At 35.8% G+C, this 23,422-nt stretch overlaps 4 protein-coding genes and 1 pseudogene across 4 annotated transcripts; 3 read left to right on the top strand and 2 right to left on the bottom strand.

Moving 5' to 3' along the window:
• Positions 1–4,077: 4,077 nt before the first annotated feature.
• Positions 4,078–5,219, bottom strand: LOC18023196 (annotated as a pseudogene).
• Positions 5,220–7,946: 2,727 nt separating this feature from the next.
• LOC112088861 lies at positions 7,947–8,917 on the top strand. Its single transcript, XM_024159194.1, has 2 exons — positions 7,947–7,978; positions 8,089–8,917. The coding sequence occupies exons 1-2, from the start codon at positions 7,947–7,949 to the stop codon at positions 8,915–8,917; spliced, it is 861 nt and encodes a 286-aa protein (XP_024014962.1).
• Positions 8,918–10,149: 1,232 nt separating this feature from the next.
• On the top strand, positions 10,150–10,749 carry LOC112088860 (uncharacterized protein At4g04775-like). Its single transcript, XM_024159192.1, has 2 exons — positions 10,150–10,335; positions 10,429–10,749. The coding sequence occupies exons 1-2, from the start codon at positions 10,150–10,152 to the stop codon at positions 10,747–10,749; spliced, it is 507 nt and encodes a 168-aa protein (XP_024014960.1).
• A 4,686-nt stretch (positions 10,750–15,435) lies between these two features.
• Positions 15,436–16,904, top strand: LOC112089017. Its single transcript, XM_024159869.1, has 2 exons — positions 15,436–15,457; positions 15,855–16,904. Exon 2 carries the CDS (start codon positions 16,016–16,018, stop codon positions 16,865–16,867), a length of 852 nt encoding a protein of 283 aa, XP_024015637.1. The 5' UTR covers positions 15,436–15,457; positions 15,855–16,015; the 3' UTR covers positions 16,868–16,904.
• A 25-nt stretch (positions 16,905–16,929) lies between these two features.
• On the bottom strand, positions 16,930–18,999 carry LOC18023194 (glutamyl-tRNA reductase-binding protein, chloroplastic). The gene is made up of 5 exons (XM_006406107.2): positions 18,578–18,999; positions 18,358–18,438; positions 17,776–17,880; positions 17,532–17,681; positions 16,930–17,364 (listed from the first exon to the last, which is right to left on the bottom strand). The coding sequence occupies exons 1-5, from the start codon at positions 18,959–18,961 to the stop codon at positions 17,116–17,118; spliced, it is 969 nt and encodes a 322-aa protein (XP_006406170.1). The 5' UTR covers positions 18,962–18,999; the 3' UTR covers positions 16,930–17,115.
• Positions 19,000–23,422: the final 4,423 nt, after the last annotated feature.

Below are 23,422 nucleotides of genomic sequence, written 5' to 3'. Positions count from 1 at the left end.
ACATTTTGCTCAACTTAAATATTACAAATTATACAAATTGAAGTAAAAACAATCAAATCCAAAACATTTTTGGCAACCCTTATAAAAACTAGTAAAACCTTTATTTTTGTATAGGATAGAGGTTCGAAATCGAAGAAACTACTTTCATCTCAAACTCTTTAATGAACTCAATTTTTCAAAGCAAATCCTCTATATTGGAAGAAGCTATGCAGTTTGTGAGTACCGCATACACCAATCTTTGAAGATATACCTCACCCAATTGTTTTGTACTTGGGAATGGTGAATGTTACAATGAAGTACTTCTCTTGCATGAGAAACCATGTCTTTTGATAAGCCAAAAAGCAAGGATCACCAAGAATTCATGATGTAGATTCACGCAATAGACTGCAAAAATCAGGTTTGAACTAATCGAAATCAGATTATGATCAACCAAAGTCAAATTTCAAAGTGCTCAATTTCGGATGAAGAGAGAGAGAGAGTCAATTGAATTAGCTAGAGTCAAGTAGCAGTCTTATGATTTGATAATCAAGGGTCGGTTTACTCTGGACATCATATCGCTCAATCACATTTTAACAAAGAAAATAAATGTTAGTAAAACATTTTCTTTTAGAGTTTTAGTAGATCAAATAAGTTTTTATCTTTAGTACTTTTTATAAATTTACAATGTTAGACAATCGTATGAAAAAAGATAAGCACACATTGAACAAAGCTCACTAGCTATTTTAAATTCTTTTCTGCAAATCAATGACGCTATTTTTTTGAGCACAAATGGAACACTATAGCTAGTGGAACATTTTTTTGGTTCAAAATGAAATCCCTGATCCTGACTCCTGAGTAGGTCGAACACAAATTTTTTAACTGAAATTGACTCTCTTAGTTCTGGCATAATGATCCACAAAACAAAATATGTTAAAAATTACACTATATATTGAGATAATTAAATGCTTTTTCTAATATTTTTGCAGGTAATAAAACCAGAACACAACTAGAGAAACCAAAGCTTATATATTTGAAATAGGAGGAACAGTTCATAGGCAAAGGACATTATTAGTTCTAGTATGAGTCATCAGGTAACCACTCAAAAGTAACCCCGATTAAGACCTGTTAAGATAATCAAATATAGGCCCAAGCCCATTAACAAACGTGAGACAGCTATGTTTACCCTTTTTCTTTACCTTTTTCTTTATTTCTTCAATTCTAAATCTCAATAAAATGCGAATTTTTTTTTTTGCTTAATCGAATACATTTTGTGTGCATCAGTGCATGTTAGTATTAGTAAGTAGTAAGATTAGTACGCCATGTCTCTTATCTTATTTTGTTTTACTATCTTTTACTAAGATAACTGTTTTTGTTATACAGTAAGTGAATCAATTCATAAAAATGAATTGGCTTTGTGAAAAAAAAATGTTTATGTTTTGAAATCTCAGATAAAAAAAAAAATCAGTTTCAAATGACCAGCAAACATAGCACCAACGACTAAAATAAAACATCTTAAAGATCTGATAATGCTGTTAAGTAATCACAATTTGTTATAACATCAACACAACGCATATATATATATATATAAGAAATACAAATGAAGAAGTCAAATAGCGTAATACTTACAAGCAAGAACCCACCTCTGTAAGATACTTTAATATACAGTAAAAACTCTATAAATTAATAATGTTGGAATTTTGGTATTTTATTAACTTATAAAATTATTAATTTATAGATTTCTAATAAAAAATATTTTTTATTTTTTTATTAATTTTAAAAGAGATTTTTTAAAAATTTTACTTTTAAAACATTTTTTTCTAAAATTAAATATGAGTTACAAGAAATTTAAAACTTAAAATAAATAAAAAATTTCACTAAACTCATATTTTAATAGATTATCTCACTTATATATTTATATTAAATTTTATTTTTATTAATTTATGATATTAATAGGACTATATATTTATATAAAAATTTTGTTAAAATTATTATCTTATTATCTTATCGATTTGTAGTAAATTTTGAACTGATCTAACTTGGGACCGGAAAAATTTATTAATTTATAGAATTTATTAATTTATCGAGTATTAATTTATAAAGTTTCTACTGTACTTGACTCGATGAAAGATATTCAATTGATGTAGTGAAAGATTGTGTTTGTCAACTTCAGATTCTCTAGCTCGGCTTCAAGGTTCTCACGCAGAGCTGCAAAAGAGCTTATGTTGTGGTTGAGACGTTAATTTCAAGTTTAAGAGCTTATGGAAAACTATTAAAAAATCTGTAATCTATCTAAGATTATTGGCTTGTGTTTGATCAACGGATAAACAGTTCCTAATTGCGAATGGTAAGATAGAAAGTAACTCTAGAGCTATGATTTTTCTCTACATTGTGTAACAAACTAATTGTGAATATATTCACAAGCCTAATTGAATATGTGAACATACAAATCGAAGGTCATAAACAATTGAGATGATGAAACCTTAATCAGAGTCTTTAAGGGATCATACGTTGAGCAAATATCACCATGAAACGGTTAACAAATAAATCTAAATCGATGTACAAAACAAACAAAAAGGTTACGTACCGAGATATGTATCCTACTAATTGTAAGAGTCATAACAATCAGTGCCGGACTAATCATTTTGACTGCCCTAATCTAAAATTTAAATTATGCTCTTTTCTATATTTTTTTTTAAAATAAAAAAATTAAAATTTCATAAAATATTTCAACTCCATAAATAGTTTATTAAAAATATAAAAATAAAATAAAACTAATATTTTATTATTGAAATACGGCCTTCCTTGCATTTTTTCCTGCAAAATCGTTCATTAACCTCTCATAGTCGAGTTTTTCAACCATAGTTGTCTCAATAGATAACAAAGCTAGCCCATTTAATCGCTCTTGTGACATGGTAAATCGCAAATAATTTTTTATCAGCTTCAACTTCGAAAAACTTCTTTCAGCAGTGGCAATCGATACCGGAACTGTCAACAATATGCGATAAGCAACTTCTGTGTTTTGATAACAATCCTCCATTTGTTTCAAAAAATCAAGCACTTCAATAGGCTTCCGAACTTCATTTGGTATTGAAACTCGGAGAAATTTCAATTCCATAAACAGATCATCAACAACTATGTCTGAATGCATACCATTCGTTAAAGAAGCCTCCAAGTTTGCACATGATTTCTTCAAAGAATTCTCGCTTACTGATGTCAGTTTTTTTAAATCAAACAAAAACCCAAAAGTTTGTTCATACTTTTGAAATTGTTCAAACATGGATTCGAGAGAAACTAGAGCTTGATCCATGAGTGTATTGAAGTAATCAATCCTGAAGCTTTCTTCAGGCGATAATAACACGTTTTCATTAGTTATCTCATTGTCTTCATCAAAATGTTTCTTTCTTCTAATGACACGCTTTTTTCTAACGGGAAATTCAGCTTCAATCTCCATATCAGATGCAATTTGCATAGCTTTCGCCTTCGCTTCCTCAAAACCCGTCTCCTGATATTTTTGAAAATATATCACAAGCCCTTTCAATTGTTGAATTGCAGCATCAATATCTATGTTTTCGGACTGCAAGATCTTACTTACTGTATTGACAACAGAAAGAAGATCATACCAAATAACCATACCAAACAAGAAATAAAACCTCCAATTCCATGTATTTCACTTAGAGCAAGGGATTCAGCATCACTTCGTGTTCCTGTGTCGTCAGTACTTTCAGCCAAGTAAAGTAAAACTTCTCTGATTTCTGAGGCTTGAAACCGTATTGCTTTGACACTTTCAACGTGACTTTTCCAACGTGTTTGAGACAAAGATTTAAGGGTTAAACCTTTAACCATCTCTGTCAATATGTCCCACCTATTGGTTGAAGAAGAAAATAAGTTGTATATCCTTTGAATAATTCCAAAAAATGATACAGCTTTTGAGGAAGAAGATGCTATATCACATAGCACAAGATTCAAACTGTGACAACCACATGGTGTGAAGAATGCTCTTGGATTGATTTCTAGCAACCTCTTCTGAACTTCCTTATTTTTTCTTTTCATATTAGATCCATTGTCATATCGTTTTTTAAACTTGGATACTTAACAGAATTTAAGATAGGCTTCACTTATTCGAGTCATTGTTAATACTTAATGGGACAACATAGATAACTCATGAATCCACGAATGATTGTCTCAAACAAGAAACAGAAGCTCCATGTTTTCCATTATTATTAATTGGAGAGTATCAAGCTTTCATTGCAAACAACAAAGAAAACAAAACATGCAGAGAAAAACGTTTTTTTGCATCCCTTTTTTATCCATCCAGAGAAGCAATACATCAAACTTCAGGGAAACCATATCTTGATTAAAGAAAAATCCTCAAACTTCAGCAGATGTGTCCGAGCGCAGAACTGTCAAGAAACAGAAAAAGTTGGTGATAAGGCAAATGGGTCAAGTAAAATGTCTAAAACCGAACTAAATTAAGAGACTGAAATTCTCTTCAAAGTTAGCTAGGGGAAGAATACCATCAATCAAATGTGAGCACAAAAGACCCAGTTTTTTCAAGTGACAATCACTTTGCTAAACAACTGAAATGGGATATTGGAAGATAGCAATGGTTCTGATTGAGCTACTTAGAGTTTCTAAGTGGTGCAAAAGGCTAAATTTCCAATTCTTTTTCATAAATAACACTCCTTAGGTTGCATATCATAGCTCAAGATCCAACATTTCATTTAAATATCTAATAATTTTACTAAGGCATAAAACCAGGCTAAGAGGCATGAATGAGTACAATTCCTAATTCCCTATCAGACACTTGCATTTCCTAATTGTGAATACAATTTTTCATCGTCTCTTATTCTATCTCGTAGAAAGTGCAAATCAGAGAAGCAGTAACAGAGAGAATCACAACACAGAAATGATAGGAGGAGGAAGAAGAAGCTTAGATCTCGATCAAACCGAAAAACAAAAACAAACAAAAGTCAAATTGAAACAAACAACCGAGTGTAGGGAGATTGAAGAATGACCTGGTTTCTGGGGCTTTCCATCAGTCCATTTGGAGAGGGAGAAGTGAACCTTCTCGCGATTGATGGATTCAGCCTTGAAGGGTTCCTTGAGACAGTTCCTCACGAGATTCGCGCAGATCTTTGAGTATGATATATATCCCTCACAACATCCCCGCCGCTCTCCAGAACGGAACCGCCGCGTTCGATGCCATTCTCCGATTTTGCTCTTCGCTTGCAAAAAAGGTTTTTGATCGATCGAGAGTCGAGATTGAGAAAGAAGATTCGAAGCTAAATCTCAGAAATTCGCTACAATGGAAGTGATTTTCTCTGACCTAAAGTCAACCCGCTACTCGGTATTCGGTCCATTGGGCCTTTTTAATTTGGCCCAAATAACTAGATTTGTTTTTTAACTTTTCGAAGCTGGTTTATTTAGTCTCACACAAAGACGGTTAAAGATGGTTCAAATCTTTCATAAACTTGAATTTTCTTCACTCTGATAAAGTTTGATTAATGATTGTTCATGTTACTTTTCAAGACCATATATCTGTTTTTTTTTTTTTAAGGCGTCGTCTTAGGTTAGCGACTTATTACATGGGTGATACACCGGTTTTTCAGATGTGGATTATATTTTTTTTTTGGTAAAAATTTAAGGAAAGAATGGCCAATATGCCATAAAATGAAGAGAAAAAATCTTCAGTGCCATAACAGAGTCTCAGTGCCATAAATGAGATGAAAACCATATTATGCCCTTAATGAAAAGCAATTGTGGTATTGCTGAATTTTGGCATTGCTGAATTTTCGTTTTTGGTTTATTGGTTTAATTAAAAAAAAAAAACAAAACAGAAAATATTATTGTTTTAAAAATTAAATTTCTCTCTCTCTTCGAATTGCACATTTCTGAGAAATTGGATTTGCCCGATCCGAGCTGAATCTTGCGCTGGACTCGTGACCCAGCTCGCCGGGACGTATTAGCCACTGTGTCGTCCTCCTGTACAGCACGACTTTGTTTTCTGAACTCGAGTGAGCTCCTTGCGAAGCATCAGGTATGATTTTGGGGTTTTATAATTTTGTGGGTCGATTTGTGAAATTTGTTAGTTTTAGCATGCACATTGGATATTTAAGACAACTATATGGGTCGATTAGTGGATGGTTGTTGGTGAATCGAGCTGAATCGTAGTCTTCTAGGTTGTGAATGATGAATCCGTCAGATTTGCGAGAATTGGGACAAGTGGTATAACTAAGAGTGTCAGGATAATTGGTACAACTGGTACAACTTAGATAGATTGGACAAGTGGTACAAATGGGACAACTTTAGAAACTGGGACAACTGGTACAATTGGTAGAACTTTAGAAAGTGGGACAACTGGTACAACTGGTACAGGTACAAATTGAGAGAAAGCTGACAATTGGCAATATTTTTATTTTGTTTTTTTTTGTATTTGCAGGAGAGAATGAGTAGGCCCACAAACATATATTTTGAGTATGGAGGATATTATTCACCGAAAGGAGAAGAGTTTAAATGGAATTCTAAAAATTCCATATATGCTATATCATTTAGAAACTTATCTATGGAGAAGTTAACCTATTCGGTGCTTGTAGATGATATATGCAAGAAGATTGGGTTGAATGACAGTATGAGGAATCTGAAATTGAGCTATATTCCGTTGGTAGCTAAGCCTTTTAGAGAGTCATGTATTGTTGATGATGGTGATGTTTATGTGTATCTTACGACAATGGATAAAGAGGGACTTAGAGCCATTTTGAATGTGGAGCTAATGGAAGATATAGAGTGTGAAGAGCTTCCCAGAGCAGAAGACGCCCCTGATATTGAGGGACAACAGGGACAACAAAGAGACCAGTTGATTGTTTACAACCCGGAAGAAGCAGAGGGACAACAGGGACAACCGGAGAGGATGGAGAATGTTGATTTACGGGTAAGCTGTGAAATTGAGGGACAACAGGGACAAACTGAGAGGATGGAGAATGTTGATTTACGGGTAAGCTGTGAAATTACGTTACCAGAGGAGAATGCGGAGTGTGGCATGCATGAAGATGTAGATGAACATGATCATGTTGAGCCTCTACGGCCTGTGGAACAAACTCGGTTTGTTCTAGAATGGTAGGATGGAGCTGGGTTTGAAAAAGGTCAAGAATTTCGATCTAAGGAGGCTTTGCGAGTTTTGGTCGACAGAGCTTCACATAAGGGGTGTTTTGAGGTAAAAACGGTAAAGTCAGATAAAGGGCGACTCATACTAAGATGCCGGCAAGCTGAACTTGGTTGTACATGGAATCTACACGCTGTACGAATTGTGGATTCAACTTATTTCAGTATTAGGGTGTATAGGAATATCCATACCTGCTCTCGGGTTGTTTCGAGCACAATTCGGAATAAAAGGAAAGGCACACCACAAGTAGTAGCAGATGTTTTGCGTGGGTGCTATCCTGGAGAAGTAGACACCCCTGCGCCCAAAGCTTTGATTAAAGTTGTTCAAAATGAAGCTCATGTGAATGTTTCATACTCTACAGCCTTGAGAGGGAAAAAACTAGCTATTAGTGAAGTGAGGGGCAGTCCAGAAGAAAGCTATCGAAAGTTGTATTGTTATCTTTACATGTTACAGCTTGTTAATCCTGGGACAATAACCAGTGTGAAACTGGATGCCAAAAATAAGTTTAAGTATCTCTTTGTCGCTTTGGGCGCTAGTATTGAAGGCTTTAGAGCAATGAGGAAAGTCATAGTTGTGGATGCGACCTTTCTTAAGAGTGTGTACGGTGGTATGCTAGTATTTGCCACAGCGCAGGATCCTAATCATCACCATTATCCAATGGGTGTTATTGATAGTGAGAAAGATGCTAGTTGAAGTGTTTTTGAACACTCAAAACTGTTATACCTGATGATAAGGAACTGGTTTTTATGAGTGACAGACATAAGAGCATCATTGGAGCAGTGAAGGGAGGTGTACCCTCAGTCTCAGCATGGATATTGCATTTGGCATTTGTCACAAAACGTGAGAGGGAAAGCTGGGATTGGCTGCAAAGATTTGTGTGCAGTAAAATTCAGAGAATGCGCTCACAAATACATTGAAAGTGAGTTCCTATGTGCGTACACTGATTTTAGGATATGGTTTCCAAAAGCTGCTGAGTATTTAGATGAGCATGTTGCGGTTGATAAATGGGCAAGGTGCTTCTTTAAAGGAGACAAGTACAACTTGGACACAAGCAATGCGTGTGAGTCTATGAATAGTGTCTTCAAGAAGGCAAGGAAGTATGCCTTATTACCGTTGATTGATGCATATGTTGAAAAAATCTCTGAATGGTTCAACAAGCATAGGAAAGACACTGCATATGCATCAGATTCGAAGACATTGGTGCCCTATGTTGAGAACCAGTTGCATACTCTATGTGCAATTGGTACAAGATTATTTGTCACTGAGCTTAACGCTATTCATCTGGAATACAGTGTGATTGGAGATGATGGGAAGAGTTATCTGGTCGATTTGTTAAGTAAATGTTGTAGCTGTAGGCGTTTTGATATAGACAAGATTCCCTGTGTTCATGCAATAGCCGCTGACATTGCAATGATGCGTTCGGCTGAGGGAATCCACTTACATGAGTTGTGCTCAAAATATTACCACATTGATACTTGGGCCCTGGCTTATTACAGGACTATTTATATGGTGCCACATCAGTCTACATGGATTATACCTGATGAAATCCAGAAGTTAGTCGTTTTACCACCGGACTACACTAAGAAACGTGGAAGAAAGCGAGATAAGCGCTATCCCTCTACCGGAGAAGCTCGCCGTAAAGGATATAACACGTCACAACCGGGAATACATCTCGGACGTTGGTTTCAGCCATTAAACCCTCGCCAAAATCAAAGTGGGAACCAAAGTGGAAATGAAAGTGGGAACCAAAGTGGAAATGAAAGTGGCAACCCAATTTAGTTTGTTTGTGGTCTTTGTATTTTGATGTAGTTTAAATCTCAGGTGCAACCGGACAAGTTGGTACAACTAAGTTATGTTTAGAGTTTATTTGGATTGTGCATTTTTTGGGACAACTGGACAAGTTGGTACAACTACGTTATGTTTTTTTGTATTTTGATGTAGTTTAAATCTCAGGTGCAACCGGACAAGTTGGTACAACTAAGTTATGTTTAGAGTTTATTTGGATTTTGCATTTTTTGGGACAACTAGACAAGTTGGTACAACTACGTTATGTTTTTTTGTATTTTGATGTAGTTTAAATCTCAGGTGCAACCGAACAAGTTGGTACAACTAAGTTATGTTTAGAGTTTATTTGGATTTTGCATTTTTTGGGACAACCGGACAAGTTGGTACAACTAAGTTATGTTTAGAGTTTATTTGGATTTTGCATTTTTGGGGACAACCGGACAAGTTGGTACAACTACGTTATGTTTAGAGTTTATTTGGATTTTGCATTTTTTGGGACAACCGGACAAGTTGGTACAACTACGTTATGTTTAGAGTTTATTTGGATTTTGCATTTTTTGGGACAACCGGACAAGTTGGTACAACTACGTTATGTTTAGAGTTTATTTTGAATTTGCATTTTTTGGGACAACCGGACAAGTTGGTACAACTACGTTATGTTTTTTTGTATTTCTTATATGTACTGGATTTCTGGACAAGTTGGTACAACTACGTAAGGTTTCTTGTTAACCTAACAAATTAAACCAAATGATACATGTAACTCTTTGATATTATCGGTTTGTTGAAACAATGTATGGGTTTCACATCAACATCCTCATATGATACATGTAACTCTTTGACAATGGAGCATCTTACAAAGGGCAAAACGAAATTTATATGATTTTGATCAAATTTCCTTGCAATGTAATAGTAAATAGTAACCATGAGTCTATCGTCCCCTGGACAACTATTAAATACAGATTTATGTTACCGGACAAGTAGAATAATCAAAATGGACAACTATGACCAATTTTGGACAACAGGACGTATCGGTACAACTATGTGTTATTTTTGATATTAAACACATAAGCACATGTTAAATTAATATTTGCGGCGCCGCCAAATATTAGAATGAAACTCAGCGTTTTGATCAGTAGGCTCCTTTATCAGGAAATTCTTAGAGAAGAAAAAACAGAATTTCCCCCAAATCGAAATCTAGGGTTTAGCGGCCGCCGCTGGACAACAAGATGCCAAGCTACAGTTCGGGTTCTTTTTCTTCCAGGCACTCGTGGGACAGTTCATATTACCGAGCTGATGGAGAAGGTGGTATGAGAGAATTGTGTTGGTGTGGTCTCCTGATGGTTATCAGGGATTCGAAGTCAGAAGCCACCCGAGGAAGAAAAATGTACACTTGCCCAGATTGGACATTTGAGGTAAAAACTTTTGGATTTTAGGTTATTTCTACAATTTTAGATTTAGGGTTTAGAATATGGTGAATTTACTGATTTTCGCTTCACTATTATTAGAGGCCTTGCCCGAATCATAACCACATATGGAAATGGTGGGAGGACGCGGTTACAGAAGAGCTATCAACTCTGAAAATTCGAGTTGATAATGCCACATCTGGGATAAAAAGTTTGCATAACATGGGAGTTGTCCGAAACTGCCTTCCTGAGACTATCTCGTTTGAGACACATCAATCCGAAATTAGGCAACTCAGAGAGCAACTATCTGGGATGGAAAGAGAGATTGGAAGGATGAAGGAATTGATTGCCAACCGAGGTGATGGATATGTGATAATCGCTTTTTTCATGCTGTTTGCTGTGTTTTCATATCTTTTCAAGTAGAATTTTGTATTGTTCAGGGGTTTGGATTTGGATTCCCCCTACTATGTCTATCTATGCTTATTGTAGTTCCAGTTATATAACAGTGTCGTTATTGTTGTTCCAGTTGTCCAAACATTAATAATTGTCCTTGTTGTCCAATGTTATCATTATGTTTAATAATTGTCCATGTTGTCCTTGTTGTCCAATGTAATCATTATGTTTAATAATTAACTCTGTTGTCCTAGTTGTCCACAGACCAAAATTAAATTACAACTATTAGTTGTCCTATTTGTCCGAGTTGTCCACAGACCAAAATTAAATTCCAACTATTACTTGTCCTATTTGTCCGAGTTGTCCACATACCAAAATTAAATTATAACTATTAGTTGTCCAACCTAAACCCATAAATATCCAAAAGCATAAGTTATCAAAAGCATAAGTTATCAAATAAGCCATATCCAAAAGTATAAGATATCAAATAAACATAAGTTCGTAAGAGCATAAGTTATCCTAAAACCATAACTTATCAAATAAGTTATCAGTTCTTCTTCTTCTTAGCCGGTCTGTCTTCAGTAAATGGGGATGACACATGTCTGGATTTAGCTTGGGTTCTCTTAGGGCGTTGTGGGACCTCACTTGGGCCCTCGCTTGGTTGAGGTTTCTTCCTATATCCTTTCTTCGTCCTCTTAAATGGTCCTTTGCCCGGTTCGTATACCAGGAGTCTCATTGCCTCTCTCTCTTCTTCCACTGTCGGTAAACGTGCTTCGAATAAGGCTGGTGGCGAGTGCTCTGAGGCTGGTGGCGCTGGTGCAAGAGGTGTGGTGGCAACAGCTGGAGGATCGGGTACAAGTGGAGAGTGCTCTGAGGCTGGTGGCGCTGGTGGCGCTGGTGGCGCTGGTGGTGCTGGTGATCGTGTTGGACTCGGCGAGTGGACTGGTGAGCATGGCCGTGATGTATCGGAGACGCATCCTGATGGATGTACCATCCCCTCAAGAGTTTTCAATCTTCTATCCATTCCTTCTACCTTCTCTACAATCTCCTCTTGCTTCTTCTCCATTGATGCCTTCAGCTCCACCAATGACGCCTTCAGCTCCACCAATGACACATTCAGCTGAGCCACTGATATGGGCTCATCTTCCCTTGGTTCCATAGCAGGGACTTGAACCCGAGAAGCAATATCAGCCTCATACAGCTCTCTCCAAACAATCTTTTTCTTCTTCTTGGTTAAGTAATCCATCCAGCCCTCAACGGTTATGTCAATATATCCGATACCATCATCGAATCCAGGATCTGCGATCTCAGCCAAAAGCTCTTCTTCATCCGAGTCAGCCTCCAAAATGCTACTAATGTCCTGATAATATCAACAAATACCACTTATTACATTTCATCACCAACCATGTTTAATATCAAGCTAATAGCAATAATCAAAAAATCACTGACCTCAGCACTAGTGCCAATAGCTTGGTTGATGTAATCCAAAGGAATACCTCTCATGGCTACATCAGTGAACCTATGCTTGCAAATCCTTGGACAGTTAGGCTCAGCATGGACAGCTACACGAAACCTCTTTCCCAGACTTGGAATGCACTCAAACGCAAGAATCCACAAAGTCAAAACATAAATCAATCTGAATATTTGTCCCAGTTGTCCTAGTTGTCCACATACCAAATTAAATAACAACTAAATAGTTGTCCCATTTGTCCGAGTTGTCCACATACCTGAAATTAAATTACTAACTAAATAGTTGTCCATCGACCTAACATATATTAATCTAAAAAGTTGTCCTAGTCGTCCACATACCAAACAGATAATCTATTAACAAAGACATACCTGTAGAGGAAGAATGAAACCACCGATTGTGCATTCAGCTCCTTTAGGCTTTACGCTGTCATTGAACTTGGTAACCACACACTGGATCTCCCTTATAGTCTCGTCAAACGTGTAACGCCCCCAAAGAAACGTTTTGCACAGCTTCAGATCTCCGGCTGCTGCGAGAAAGAATTGGTCAATGTTTCCGTCAAGCTTTGACTTCGCCTTCAATACTTTGCATAGAAACAAAAGTAGTGCCATCTTCTTCCTGTCCAAAGAGGGTTCCTTCATTTCTGCTAGCTTTGCTTCCACTTCTCCGATCTTGATTTTGTCATCCCTGCCAAAATGCTTTTTTACAAAGTTCAGCTTACCCAACTTCTTATAATTCGCAGGGTAGTCATGGCAGTCAAGACCACATAGGAGTGCATGCTCCCTCAAAGAGTATCGAATAGGCGCTCCATTTACCACAAACCACGCCTCATTTTGCTTCTCAGTATAAGCTGTGTGAAGAAGAAGCATCCACAACCCTTGATTCATATGATTTGGCTCCTTATACATATGAAACAGGTGCTTGAATTGCGGATGCGATTTGAACCACACCATCTCTTCAGGTAGCTCCCCGATCACATCAAGTACACTCTTAACTGCACATCTTGTAATTATCTTACACGCCTTGCTATATTCGCTTGGACCGAAATAAAGCTTCTCAGGCCCCATTGGCATCATTTCATCATCGGCATCCTGAATTTCAGAAGAGTAATATAAATTAGTTAAACTTGTTGTCCCAATTGTCCATAGTAACCTATATATATTAGTCCGACAAGTTGTCTCAGTTGTCCAATAAATACTGTAAACGAGTAATTGTCCCAGTTGTCCACACATGTTCAATAATTCTAAGTTGTCCCAGTTGTCCTATACACTATAACTATATGTTGTCCCAGTTGTCCTAATACCAAAAAAATCTTAAGCCACAAAATTGTCTTATTTGTCCGCAGCCCAAACATACATGTTACTACATAGTTGTCCTAGTTGTCTACATACCAAACAGACAATAATCTACAAGATTACCAAGGATGGGAGTCTAAAACATACCTCTTGCATTCCTCCTTCCTCCTCTAGCATTTCTCCTTCCTCTTCGTTGACATTGGCTGGCGCTTCATCCTTCTCTTCTTGGTTCTCTTCCGCTTCCTCTTCCTCTTGCGCAGGCGCAGTACCATCTTCCTCTTCACCTCCTATCGCCTCTTCCTCTTGGTTGGGTTCCTCTTCGTTCTCTTCCTCTTTCTCTTCCTCTTCCTCATCGTTCTCTTCCTCTTTCTCTTCCTCATTGTTCTCTTCCTCATGTTCTCTTCCTCTTCCTCATTGTTCTCTTCCTTTTCCTCTTGGTTCTCTTCCACTTCCTCTTCGTTTTCCTTATCATTTTCTTTCTCCTCTGCTACATCTTCTCCTGCTAATTCCCCGTCACCATCGTTTGCCGTTGGTGTGGCCATGCTCACTTCGGCGTTCTCAATTTCAGGATGATTTTCGATTTGTGGGTCTGCGATTTCCTCTGCAGCCCTTCCTTCCCGCCGGGGTTCTTCAATTTCCGTCGGAGTCGGGTTCCCTTCCGCCGGATTGTTAGGGTTCCCGTTTTCTGGGTCTTCAATTTCAGCCGCATTTCCTTCCGGTCGACTTTCAGGTCTCTCTTTTTCGTTTTCCGGCGGGTTTTGGACTTCCGCCGCTGAAGAAGAAGACTCATACACTTGACCTTTGTTTCTCACCTTCGCCATAAATCGGAGATTCGGGATTCACCCTTTTCGCGATTTTCGCCAGAAGAAAACGATTCTACAAGTTTATAAAGCCCTAGTGCTTTAACGGTTTTGCTGTGTTTTCGCGAATCGGTTTCTCGAAGAAGTGTGAATGAAGAAGTGAGAATGAAGAAGACGGTTTCGTTCGGAATAAATGAAAAGAAAAAGAAGAGAAAAGAGGAAAACCTAGAAAATGAAAAGAAAAAACGGATTTCATAAATATTTAATTCAAATAATTAAAATAATTTTGAATGGGTCGGGTTAACGGATTAACCGAAACTAGATGGGTTTGACCCTGGTTTTACTGTAAATAAATCGAAATCTCAAAAAGAAGGTAGGTTTTTCCAGGGTTTTGAATTTAAACAAAAATTAAAATTAAATTATTTATTACAATTATGGCATTTTGGCCTTTTTTTTCTACATTATGGCATTTTAGCCATCCGCTCAAATTTAAGAGATAGTGTAATAATATTGAAAAGAATATAAAGAATGGTATTTGTAACCTTTGCCTTCCCGATAAGTAACACTAGGAAGATAGCTTTGATAAAAGATGAAAATATGCAAAGGGAAACGCATAAATTCTTTGCGTAAGGAGTTTTAGAATGTTTATCACTACAAGCAAGAATTAACGTTTGTACCAAACCATATACTGTATTATATAAGCACGTAGATGTGCCAACACTCTAGGATCATCTACTTTTTTTCTTTCCCTCTCAAATCATTTTTATCAACCATAAATAATAAAAGATTTCATATCCTCCTCCTCTTTGTCATCATCAACCATGTATCTTGAGTCAAAGCAGCAACAAGCTCTTGATCCACTTATATTTTGCCCATATGCAATATTTGAAAACCATGAAGAAGAGTTTCGCTGGATAAACTTTGGAGAGCCACCAATTCGGAAACCCAAGTTTTCATCATCATCATCATCATCATCATCATCATCTCGAATCTTTTCCTATAACCACTGTTCACTTTGCAAGGAGTCGTTAGTGGGTGCTACTTTTCATTCATGCAAAGAATGTCGTGCGCCATATCTAATTGGCACTTTTGGCTACCATCACAAGTGTCTAGAGCCCATATCAAAGCATCCATATCATCCTAAACATTCTCTCCGACCTCGATCTAATTTTTACGTAAGAAATAGATGCTCATGTTGTTCATTTATAAGTAGTTGGGATTACAGTTGCTCTATATGCGATTTTACAATGTGTCAAGATTGTGCGAGAAAGCCACCACTTCTTGAAATATTCCACCCAAAAAGGCATGAGCATACCCTCTCAGTTTTTCCTAGAAAAGGCTCATTAATCTGTGATGTTTGTGCATTGAATGATCATAGTTTGTTGATGTATTCTTGTACTCAATGTGATTTTTTAGCGCACAAGTATTGTCTCAACTTTCCATGGATCATAAGAATCTCACGTCATCAACACCGCCTCTCTTTCTGTTCATTACTTACTCCTGAAAAATGGTTGTGTGGAATGTGTCGTGAAAAGATAGACACTAATTATGGAAGATATATTTGCGTGAAAGGTTGCAGTTATGGTGTTCATTCTAAATGTGCAACACGAGGTGATGTGTGGGATGGAAAAGAACTCGAGGGAATACCAGAAGAGGTATACGAAGAAGATCTTAAATCGTTCAATGAGATAAGTGATGGAGTTATACAACATTTCAGTCACCAAAGTCATCATATGAGACTAGACGAGGAGACCAATAGAGAATTTGACGAGAACAAACGTTGTCAAGCATGCACACTTGTTATATGTGACGAAATCATCTATAGTTGCATGCAATGTGATGATTTTATTCTCCATCAAACATGTGCTCATCTTCCTAGAAAGAAACAACATGCCACACATTCTCATCTCCTTACTCTGCAAGTACTGGATCGTCCTGTATTCGAGTGTACAACTTGTGACCGTAGAAGCAATGGTTTTATGTACGCGTGTTGTGAAAAAGATTGTCGTTTCAGATTAGACGTACGTTGTGCTTCCATAGCAGAGCCGTTGGATCATTGCTGTCATCCACATCCCATGTTTCTTACATCTGACCCTAATACTACTACGGATAAATGTTCGGTTTGCGGAATGTCTCAAAATCGTCGTCTAAACTGTGGAGAAGGTGATTTTGTTTTATGTTTTAAATGTGCCACTTTACCCGATAAAGTGAGGTACAAGCATGATGAACATTATCTTATCTTTTCGTATGATGGAGATGCATATTGTCGATATTTGTGTGATGTCTGTGAAGAACATGCAGATCCAAGAATGGGAATTTATAGGTGCAGTGTTTGCAGCACCACACTGCATATTACATGTTTACTTGGAGATTATGAAGAGATGTACATGCTGCCCGGTAGAATCAAATATGATGATGAAAATATAACAACAAATATCAATATTCTTTCCAATAATCATCTTACTCGTAACATATGTAGCCGTTGCAAATACCGTTGTACAAAACTTTTAGTATACAAAATATCTGATAGAGAAGTATTGTGCTCTTTTGGGTGCCTAGCTGAACTTATGTACAATTGGTTTTAATATCATATATTAAATTTGTATTTAATAAAACTATAGTAGCACATTTGGTTTTAAATGCCCTCTTTTGCATCCTCTAACCAGAGTTCAAATTACTCAGAACCATACTTCGAGATACAAGCCATACATATTACTCAGAACAAATATTTTTCCAAGAGATACAACAGAGCTAATGCCTAATTTAAGCATCACCAGGTAAACAAAGAATAATGGAGACAAAACACAAAAAAAAAAAAGAGTCAATAGTATCGTTATTGTAGTCCCTTTTGTGAGTATCTCACTACTTGCTTGAGTAGTTTGACCTTGTTAAAATCTGCAGGGCAATAGCTTTTCTCTACTTCCCAAGCGAGCTGAGACATTCCATTGAAGGATGATTTAGCTCCCTTTTCATCTGTTACTTCCATTGGAAATGGAATCCTCACATCATATGCACCTTGTGGAGACCATACCCGAAGGTCAAACCCAAGCCTATCCATCCATATCATCTTTGTTTCTGAAACCTGGTATTGGACAGAGAAAAGTATAGTTCTGTATAAACATGTATTCTTCTAGATGTAACTAATCTAAAATGAAACTAGTAGTTTTGCTCCTGAGATTGGTAAAAGACTGAACATTTTTTTATCGAGATGGAACATTCTTATTTAAAGTATAAGTTGAATATACTAACCACAAAGTCTAGATCCACGTATACATTGCAAAAACGGAAAATGTCTTCCATGTTGTTAGCGTTGATTTGGTTGACAATGTTTTCTGCAACATCTCGAAGAGGATCAGGACTTGCAATTTTATAATCTGATGACGCCACCCAGATTCCGTCCTGTAAAAGTTTTTAAAACATCGTTTCTTACTTACAAAATCATTTGGAGGAGTTCAAGTGTCATAAGAAACTGAAAGAGCTTGCGGATTTCTACCTCCATGAAGTCTTCCATTTGGAGTACACGGTCAACTGCAACAACATATAAACTGTCTTCCTCAACTTCTTCGCCAAACTTTTTCCTCCATCTAGCACTAAGACGCTACACAAAACAATAAGGACTTCGATTCAATACAAGTAAAAGCACATGAAATGGGCAGATAAGTCTAGCTTCTTAAAATCAATGTCATGAGAGATAACATATATATTTTCCACAAACATCTCCTAGAGGTTTAAGGAAACCCAACACCACTATGTTCAACTACACAAGCAATAGCTCCTTTAAAAACCAAGAGAAGCTCTCCAAGAACAGTGAAAATGTCTAAAGAGTACTGTATACTTTGATTACAATTACAACCAGCCAATGCAGACACATACACACAGAAAATGGATATAAATGCAAGTCTTCCTTACACTAAGAACTTGGGTTTCTACAGAATGGTAGCAAGGAGAAAAACATTAACATGTCAATTTCGAAATCCTATTGTCCACACAAATGATCATACACAATGTATTTTGAGTTGACTACAAGAGTGATGATTTGATTCTTTGGAGTGAGTGATTCAGAACAAAATCATACCTTTCGAACATTATCGTCTTCTGGTCGACCAATGCTACCTTGAATCGTACACTGAGGAGTCCTCAACCCACATTGCTCTAACTGATTCCAAATATCAAAGCAGGATAGGATCAGAAGAAGAATTTAACCAAAATACAATTTCAAAAATCTCTCTAAACAAAGATCCATTTTTGCAACTTCTCGAGAAGAAATCGAGTGGAGAAATTAGCAAAATGATGACCTGAACATGAAGAGCAGACCTCTTGTCAGGAGACAATGTGCGATTGAGGCTAAGAACAGGAGTGCCGTCTTGGTCAACGGCGAAGCGAACGCCGACGCCGAGCGGCCAGCCGTCGTGTGTCAAGGTGGAGAGAGTTCCGACGGAGGATAGCTCCATGATACTCCTCGAAACTTCCGCCGGATAGGGCTTGTGGGTCGAAGCGGAGAGATGATGATGATGGGTCGCCGTCGACGGCGTATCCGAAGCCGTGGAAACGGAGCATCGGAGGGAAATTGGACGAGATGGGTCTCGTTTCAGAGTGATGAAGTCGCGTTTCTCGATGGGTTTCACGAAAGTTGGAGATGGGAGAAGATTGAGAGCGAAGGATTGGGTTTGGAGCTTCATTTTTTTGATTGCTCAGAGAAAGAGAGAAAGAGACAATGGACTATAGCAAGCGTTTGACGAAAACAAGATAAAACTTCCAAAGAAAATTAAAGAAAACAAACCGGATCCGTACCGATAAATAACCGAATCACGTTACGAATTTTTCCTCCGGTTTGTGTGTTTTCGAGCTCTGAAGTCTGAATTAGAAGAAAATTAGGAACTCAGTCAAATCTGACGAGACATTGTGCTGTGTTTCATTTAACATCTATCTTTTTCTGTTGCAAATTGCTCTAACGCAACAATGTCACGGATATAGGATGAGACATAATTTGGGTCGGGATAAAAACTTCTCACAATGCCAAACAACCGTAAAAATGGTGCCAAGGACAATAATTAATAATTCTTAGAAAACAAAGAAAAAAATTGTAACGTTGGTTATAAGGAAAAGCGGTTTTAGACTATGTAGCTTGAAAATAGGGTTTTGTTCATTTTTTTTTTTTTGTTGGCAAAGTTTTTTTGTCATTTTGAGTTGCTTAGAGGTGTTTCCAAAATCATGTAACGGTATCTGAGTGCTTACGTAGATATTATTAATGAGCAGAGGGAAAAGAAAAATTAGCTACATTAAAAGTTTTGAAGTGGTGTCAATTAACAATCTAACCTAAAATAAATATGAATAGAAAAACAATTGCTTTCATTCGAGTCCATATATAGATTGCATATATGTGTGCAATTCTTCAGAAATGTTTAGCGACATTTAGCATATGTTTTGTAAGTTACACAAACTGTAACTAACTGATGAAACCATATTCGCTTATTACATGAATCGATTAATAACAATTGAGCGCGCAGCTAAAAAGTCATAAATCGCTAAAAAAAGGCTAAAATACCATCGTTCTAATAATTATTTTTTTTTGATTTTTTTTAATAAGATTAACTCTGGAAATTCTTCTTTTTTCCTTATATATCCAGATATTAACAAAAAAAAACCAGGGTAATATTCACCCGAATTCAACCCATCCGATAATTTTTCATTTATTAATTATTTAAATTCTTTTTCTTTTCTCTAACAATTTTTTTTCTTTTAATTAGTTTTCTTTAATTCTCCTTATATTTCTTTTTTTATTCTCCTTCGTCGTTAATACATCGACAGATTTTGAAAACCACCAAAATCTCATCTTCATCATCCAACCCTTGCTTACTCATCCTTTGCAATCAGTTTCCTGTTTTTATCTCCTCTCTCCATCACCATTGTTGAAGTTTCAAAACCCAACTAGATTTTTGTTTGGAGATTTGGGGATTTTACAATTTAGATTGGATTTGTCAAAATTGCTTAATTGGTATGTAAATCGGGTTGGTAATCCAGTTTATGTGATGATTAGGTCTTTGCATAGATAATTTATCAAATATAATTGTTGAATCGTAGTGATTCTTAGGTAGAAAATTCGAGTTCATCACCAAATCTGCAGAAGAGGACAACTGGTACGAATGGTACAACTAAGAGATAAGAGGACAACTAGTACAACTGGTACAACTATGAGATAGAGGACAACTGGTACAAATAAGTATAACTAAGACAACTTAAATAATTGCTGATTGAAAATTCTTTTATTATAATAGCAAATCGAATTGGTAACCCAGTTTTATATGACGATTAGGTATTTGCATGAATAATTTCTTAAATATAGTCGTTGAATCGTAGTGATTCTTAGGTAAATTATAGTTATACCTGAGTTCATCACCAAATTTGCAGAGGACAACTGGTACGAAAGGTACAACTAAGAGATAAGAGGACAACTAGTACAACTGGTACAACTAAAACAACTACGAGATAGAGTACAAATAGTACAAATAGATATACCTAAGACAACTTGAATAATTGTTAATTGAGAATTTTTTTTATTATATTTTCAAGAGATAATGAGCATCAACCACACAAGCAATTCAATAGATTTTATATCATTTAATACCTCATATTTGGAGCAGATAACTTATTTGGTATTAGTAGATAAGATAGTGTATGTAAGAAAATTGCGATATATGAAACTAAACAGCTTTGGAGTAGATAATTTATGTGGAGAATGAATTGCACATATAAATGAAACTAAGTGGAGTATTTCTGATAATATACAAAAATTATTTGTTTTACTTCCGAATTAGAACCCAAAAAAAAATAGAAAAAATGGTTTCTATTCTCCAAAAAACATCGCCGAAAGACAAAAAACGGATAATAAATTAGATAAGTGGTCTCAGAGCAAAAGTAGCATAGAAACTTAATTTGTGTATGTTTTTGGATTTATTTTATCTGAAAAAAATTTATTTTAGCTAAAAAGATTACATTTAAGCAGAAGAATTTTCATTCGGGATAGCCACATTATTCATTTTAGCAGAGAAAATCTTTCCTAAATGGGGATAAACAAGGTACAGTTAGACACATATATACAATTATCTGTAACTCCTTAATTTTAAAAAAAAAAGTACAGCTGAATGAAAAATTCAACTTATTTCAGCCTTAGAGTGTACATGTGTATTTTAAAGTTATTTGTATTTTCAGTTTCTGGGAATTTTGATTTCTTGCATTACTAATTATTTTGGATTTATTTGTATTTTGGATTTTTTAGATTTCTTTAATTTCTTGCATTTCTATTGATTTTGGAGTTATTTGTATTTTGAATTTTTTGGATTTCTTTGATTTCTTCCATTACTATTTTCAATTTCTCCAGGGCAACTAGATGAAACTCGGTGCAATTACTAATTAATCTCTCCCAGGCAATTAGGTGCAACTAGGCACAATTATGTTATGAATTTCTCCAAGACAACTAGGTGCAACTTGGGACAACTATATTTTAATTGTAGTGTTAAAAGAAAAAAATTTCTAAAATTATTTACATAAAAACCAATACAACACATACCCTAAAAACTGTATCTTTTCACATCTATACTAGAAAGAAGAAAATAAAACTTTGTTTTGTTCAAAGAACCAAATATTTTTGGTTTCACAAATAGCCCTTATGTTATAAGGAAGTCTTTGACAATAGTATCCATCTTATACAAGTATTTATGCAAAAATATAGGAAATAGAAAAATAATAACGCAAAATACTTGGGGCTGCTATATAATGTTCGAAATTCTTGTGGACAACTAGTACATAATAATTTATGTCAAAGGACAACTGAAAAAACTACAAAATCGATCAAAGGGCAATTATTACAAATTTTGGACAACTGGACAACTAGGTACAACTATGTTGTCAGTTGTAGAGGAACGTGTGAAATGACGGCTGAGAATAAAAAATTTAAATTATAATTAAAATCAATTAAAAATCAATTAAAAATATACACGTGCGCCGACAAAAAGGGACACGTGCAGTCAAAGTACCACGTGCTCCGTCAATTTTATACATAGTTGTACTCAGTTGTCCAGTTGTCCAAAATTATTCATAGTTGTCCTTTGGCAATTTTAGTTTTTTTTTTCAGTTGTCCTTTGATCTAAATTATTATTTTATAGTTGTCCACATGATTTTTTACTATTGTAGTCTATTTACAACATTTTCATACTACAATTTATGCAAAATCATAATTTTGGCTCTTTTTCATCATAAGATTGTTAACATTATCAAAGTCTTCTTTGTATAATAAGGGGTGTTGGATGTGAAACCAATAATATGTATTAGAAAAATGATAAATTTCATGTTATCTATCTTTTTAATTTTATTCCTTATAGTTTACGAATTTTTTACATTTTTTAAGTGAATGTTTGCTTTCTATATTTATAGTTTATCATTATTATTTTCTAATGAAAGAATTGCATATAGTTGTACATATGCATCCAGTTGTACCTTGTTTATTTCCATCCAGAAAGCATTCTCGGCCAAAAATGAAATCCCCTATATTAGATTGACTTACCTAAGTGTCCAGTTATCTGTCAAAATAACATGTGCACTTATGTGCACCGTTAATTTTTGTACACAATTGTACCTAATTGTACTAGCTGTCCTCCTCGTAGTTGTTCTAGTTGTACCAGTTGTACTAGTTGTCCTCTTATCTATTAGTTGTACCTTTCGTACCAGTTGTCCTCTGCAGATTTGGTAATGAACTCATGTATAATTATAATTTACCTAAGAATCACTACGATTCAACGACTATATTTAAGAAATTATTCGTGCAAATACCTAATCATCATATAAAACTGGGTTACCAACCCAATTTGCAATTATAATAAAAAAAAATTTCAATCAGCAATTATTTAAGTTATCTTAGTTAGACCTATTTGTACCAGTTGTCCTCTATCTCATAGTTGTACCAGTTGTACTAGTTGTCCTCTTATCTCTTAGTTGTACCATTCGTATCAGTTGTCCTCTTTTGCAGATTTGGTGATGAACTCGAATTTTCTACCTAAGAATCACTACGATTCAACAATTATATTTGATAAATTATCTATGCAAAGACCTAATCATTACATAAACTGGGTTACCAACCCGATTTA

Source organism: Eutrema salsugineum, unplaced genomic scaffold, assembly GCF_000478725.1.
Source record: "Eutrema salsugineum unplaced genomic scaffold, Eutsalg1_0 scaffold_13, whole genome shotgun sequence".
In the NCBI taxonomy this organism is placed as follows: Eukaryota; Viridiplantae; Streptophyta; class Magnoliopsida; order Brassicales; family Brassicaceae; genus Eutrema; species Eutrema salsugineum.
This window is presented reverse-complemented; position numbering and strand designations above follow the sequence as displayed.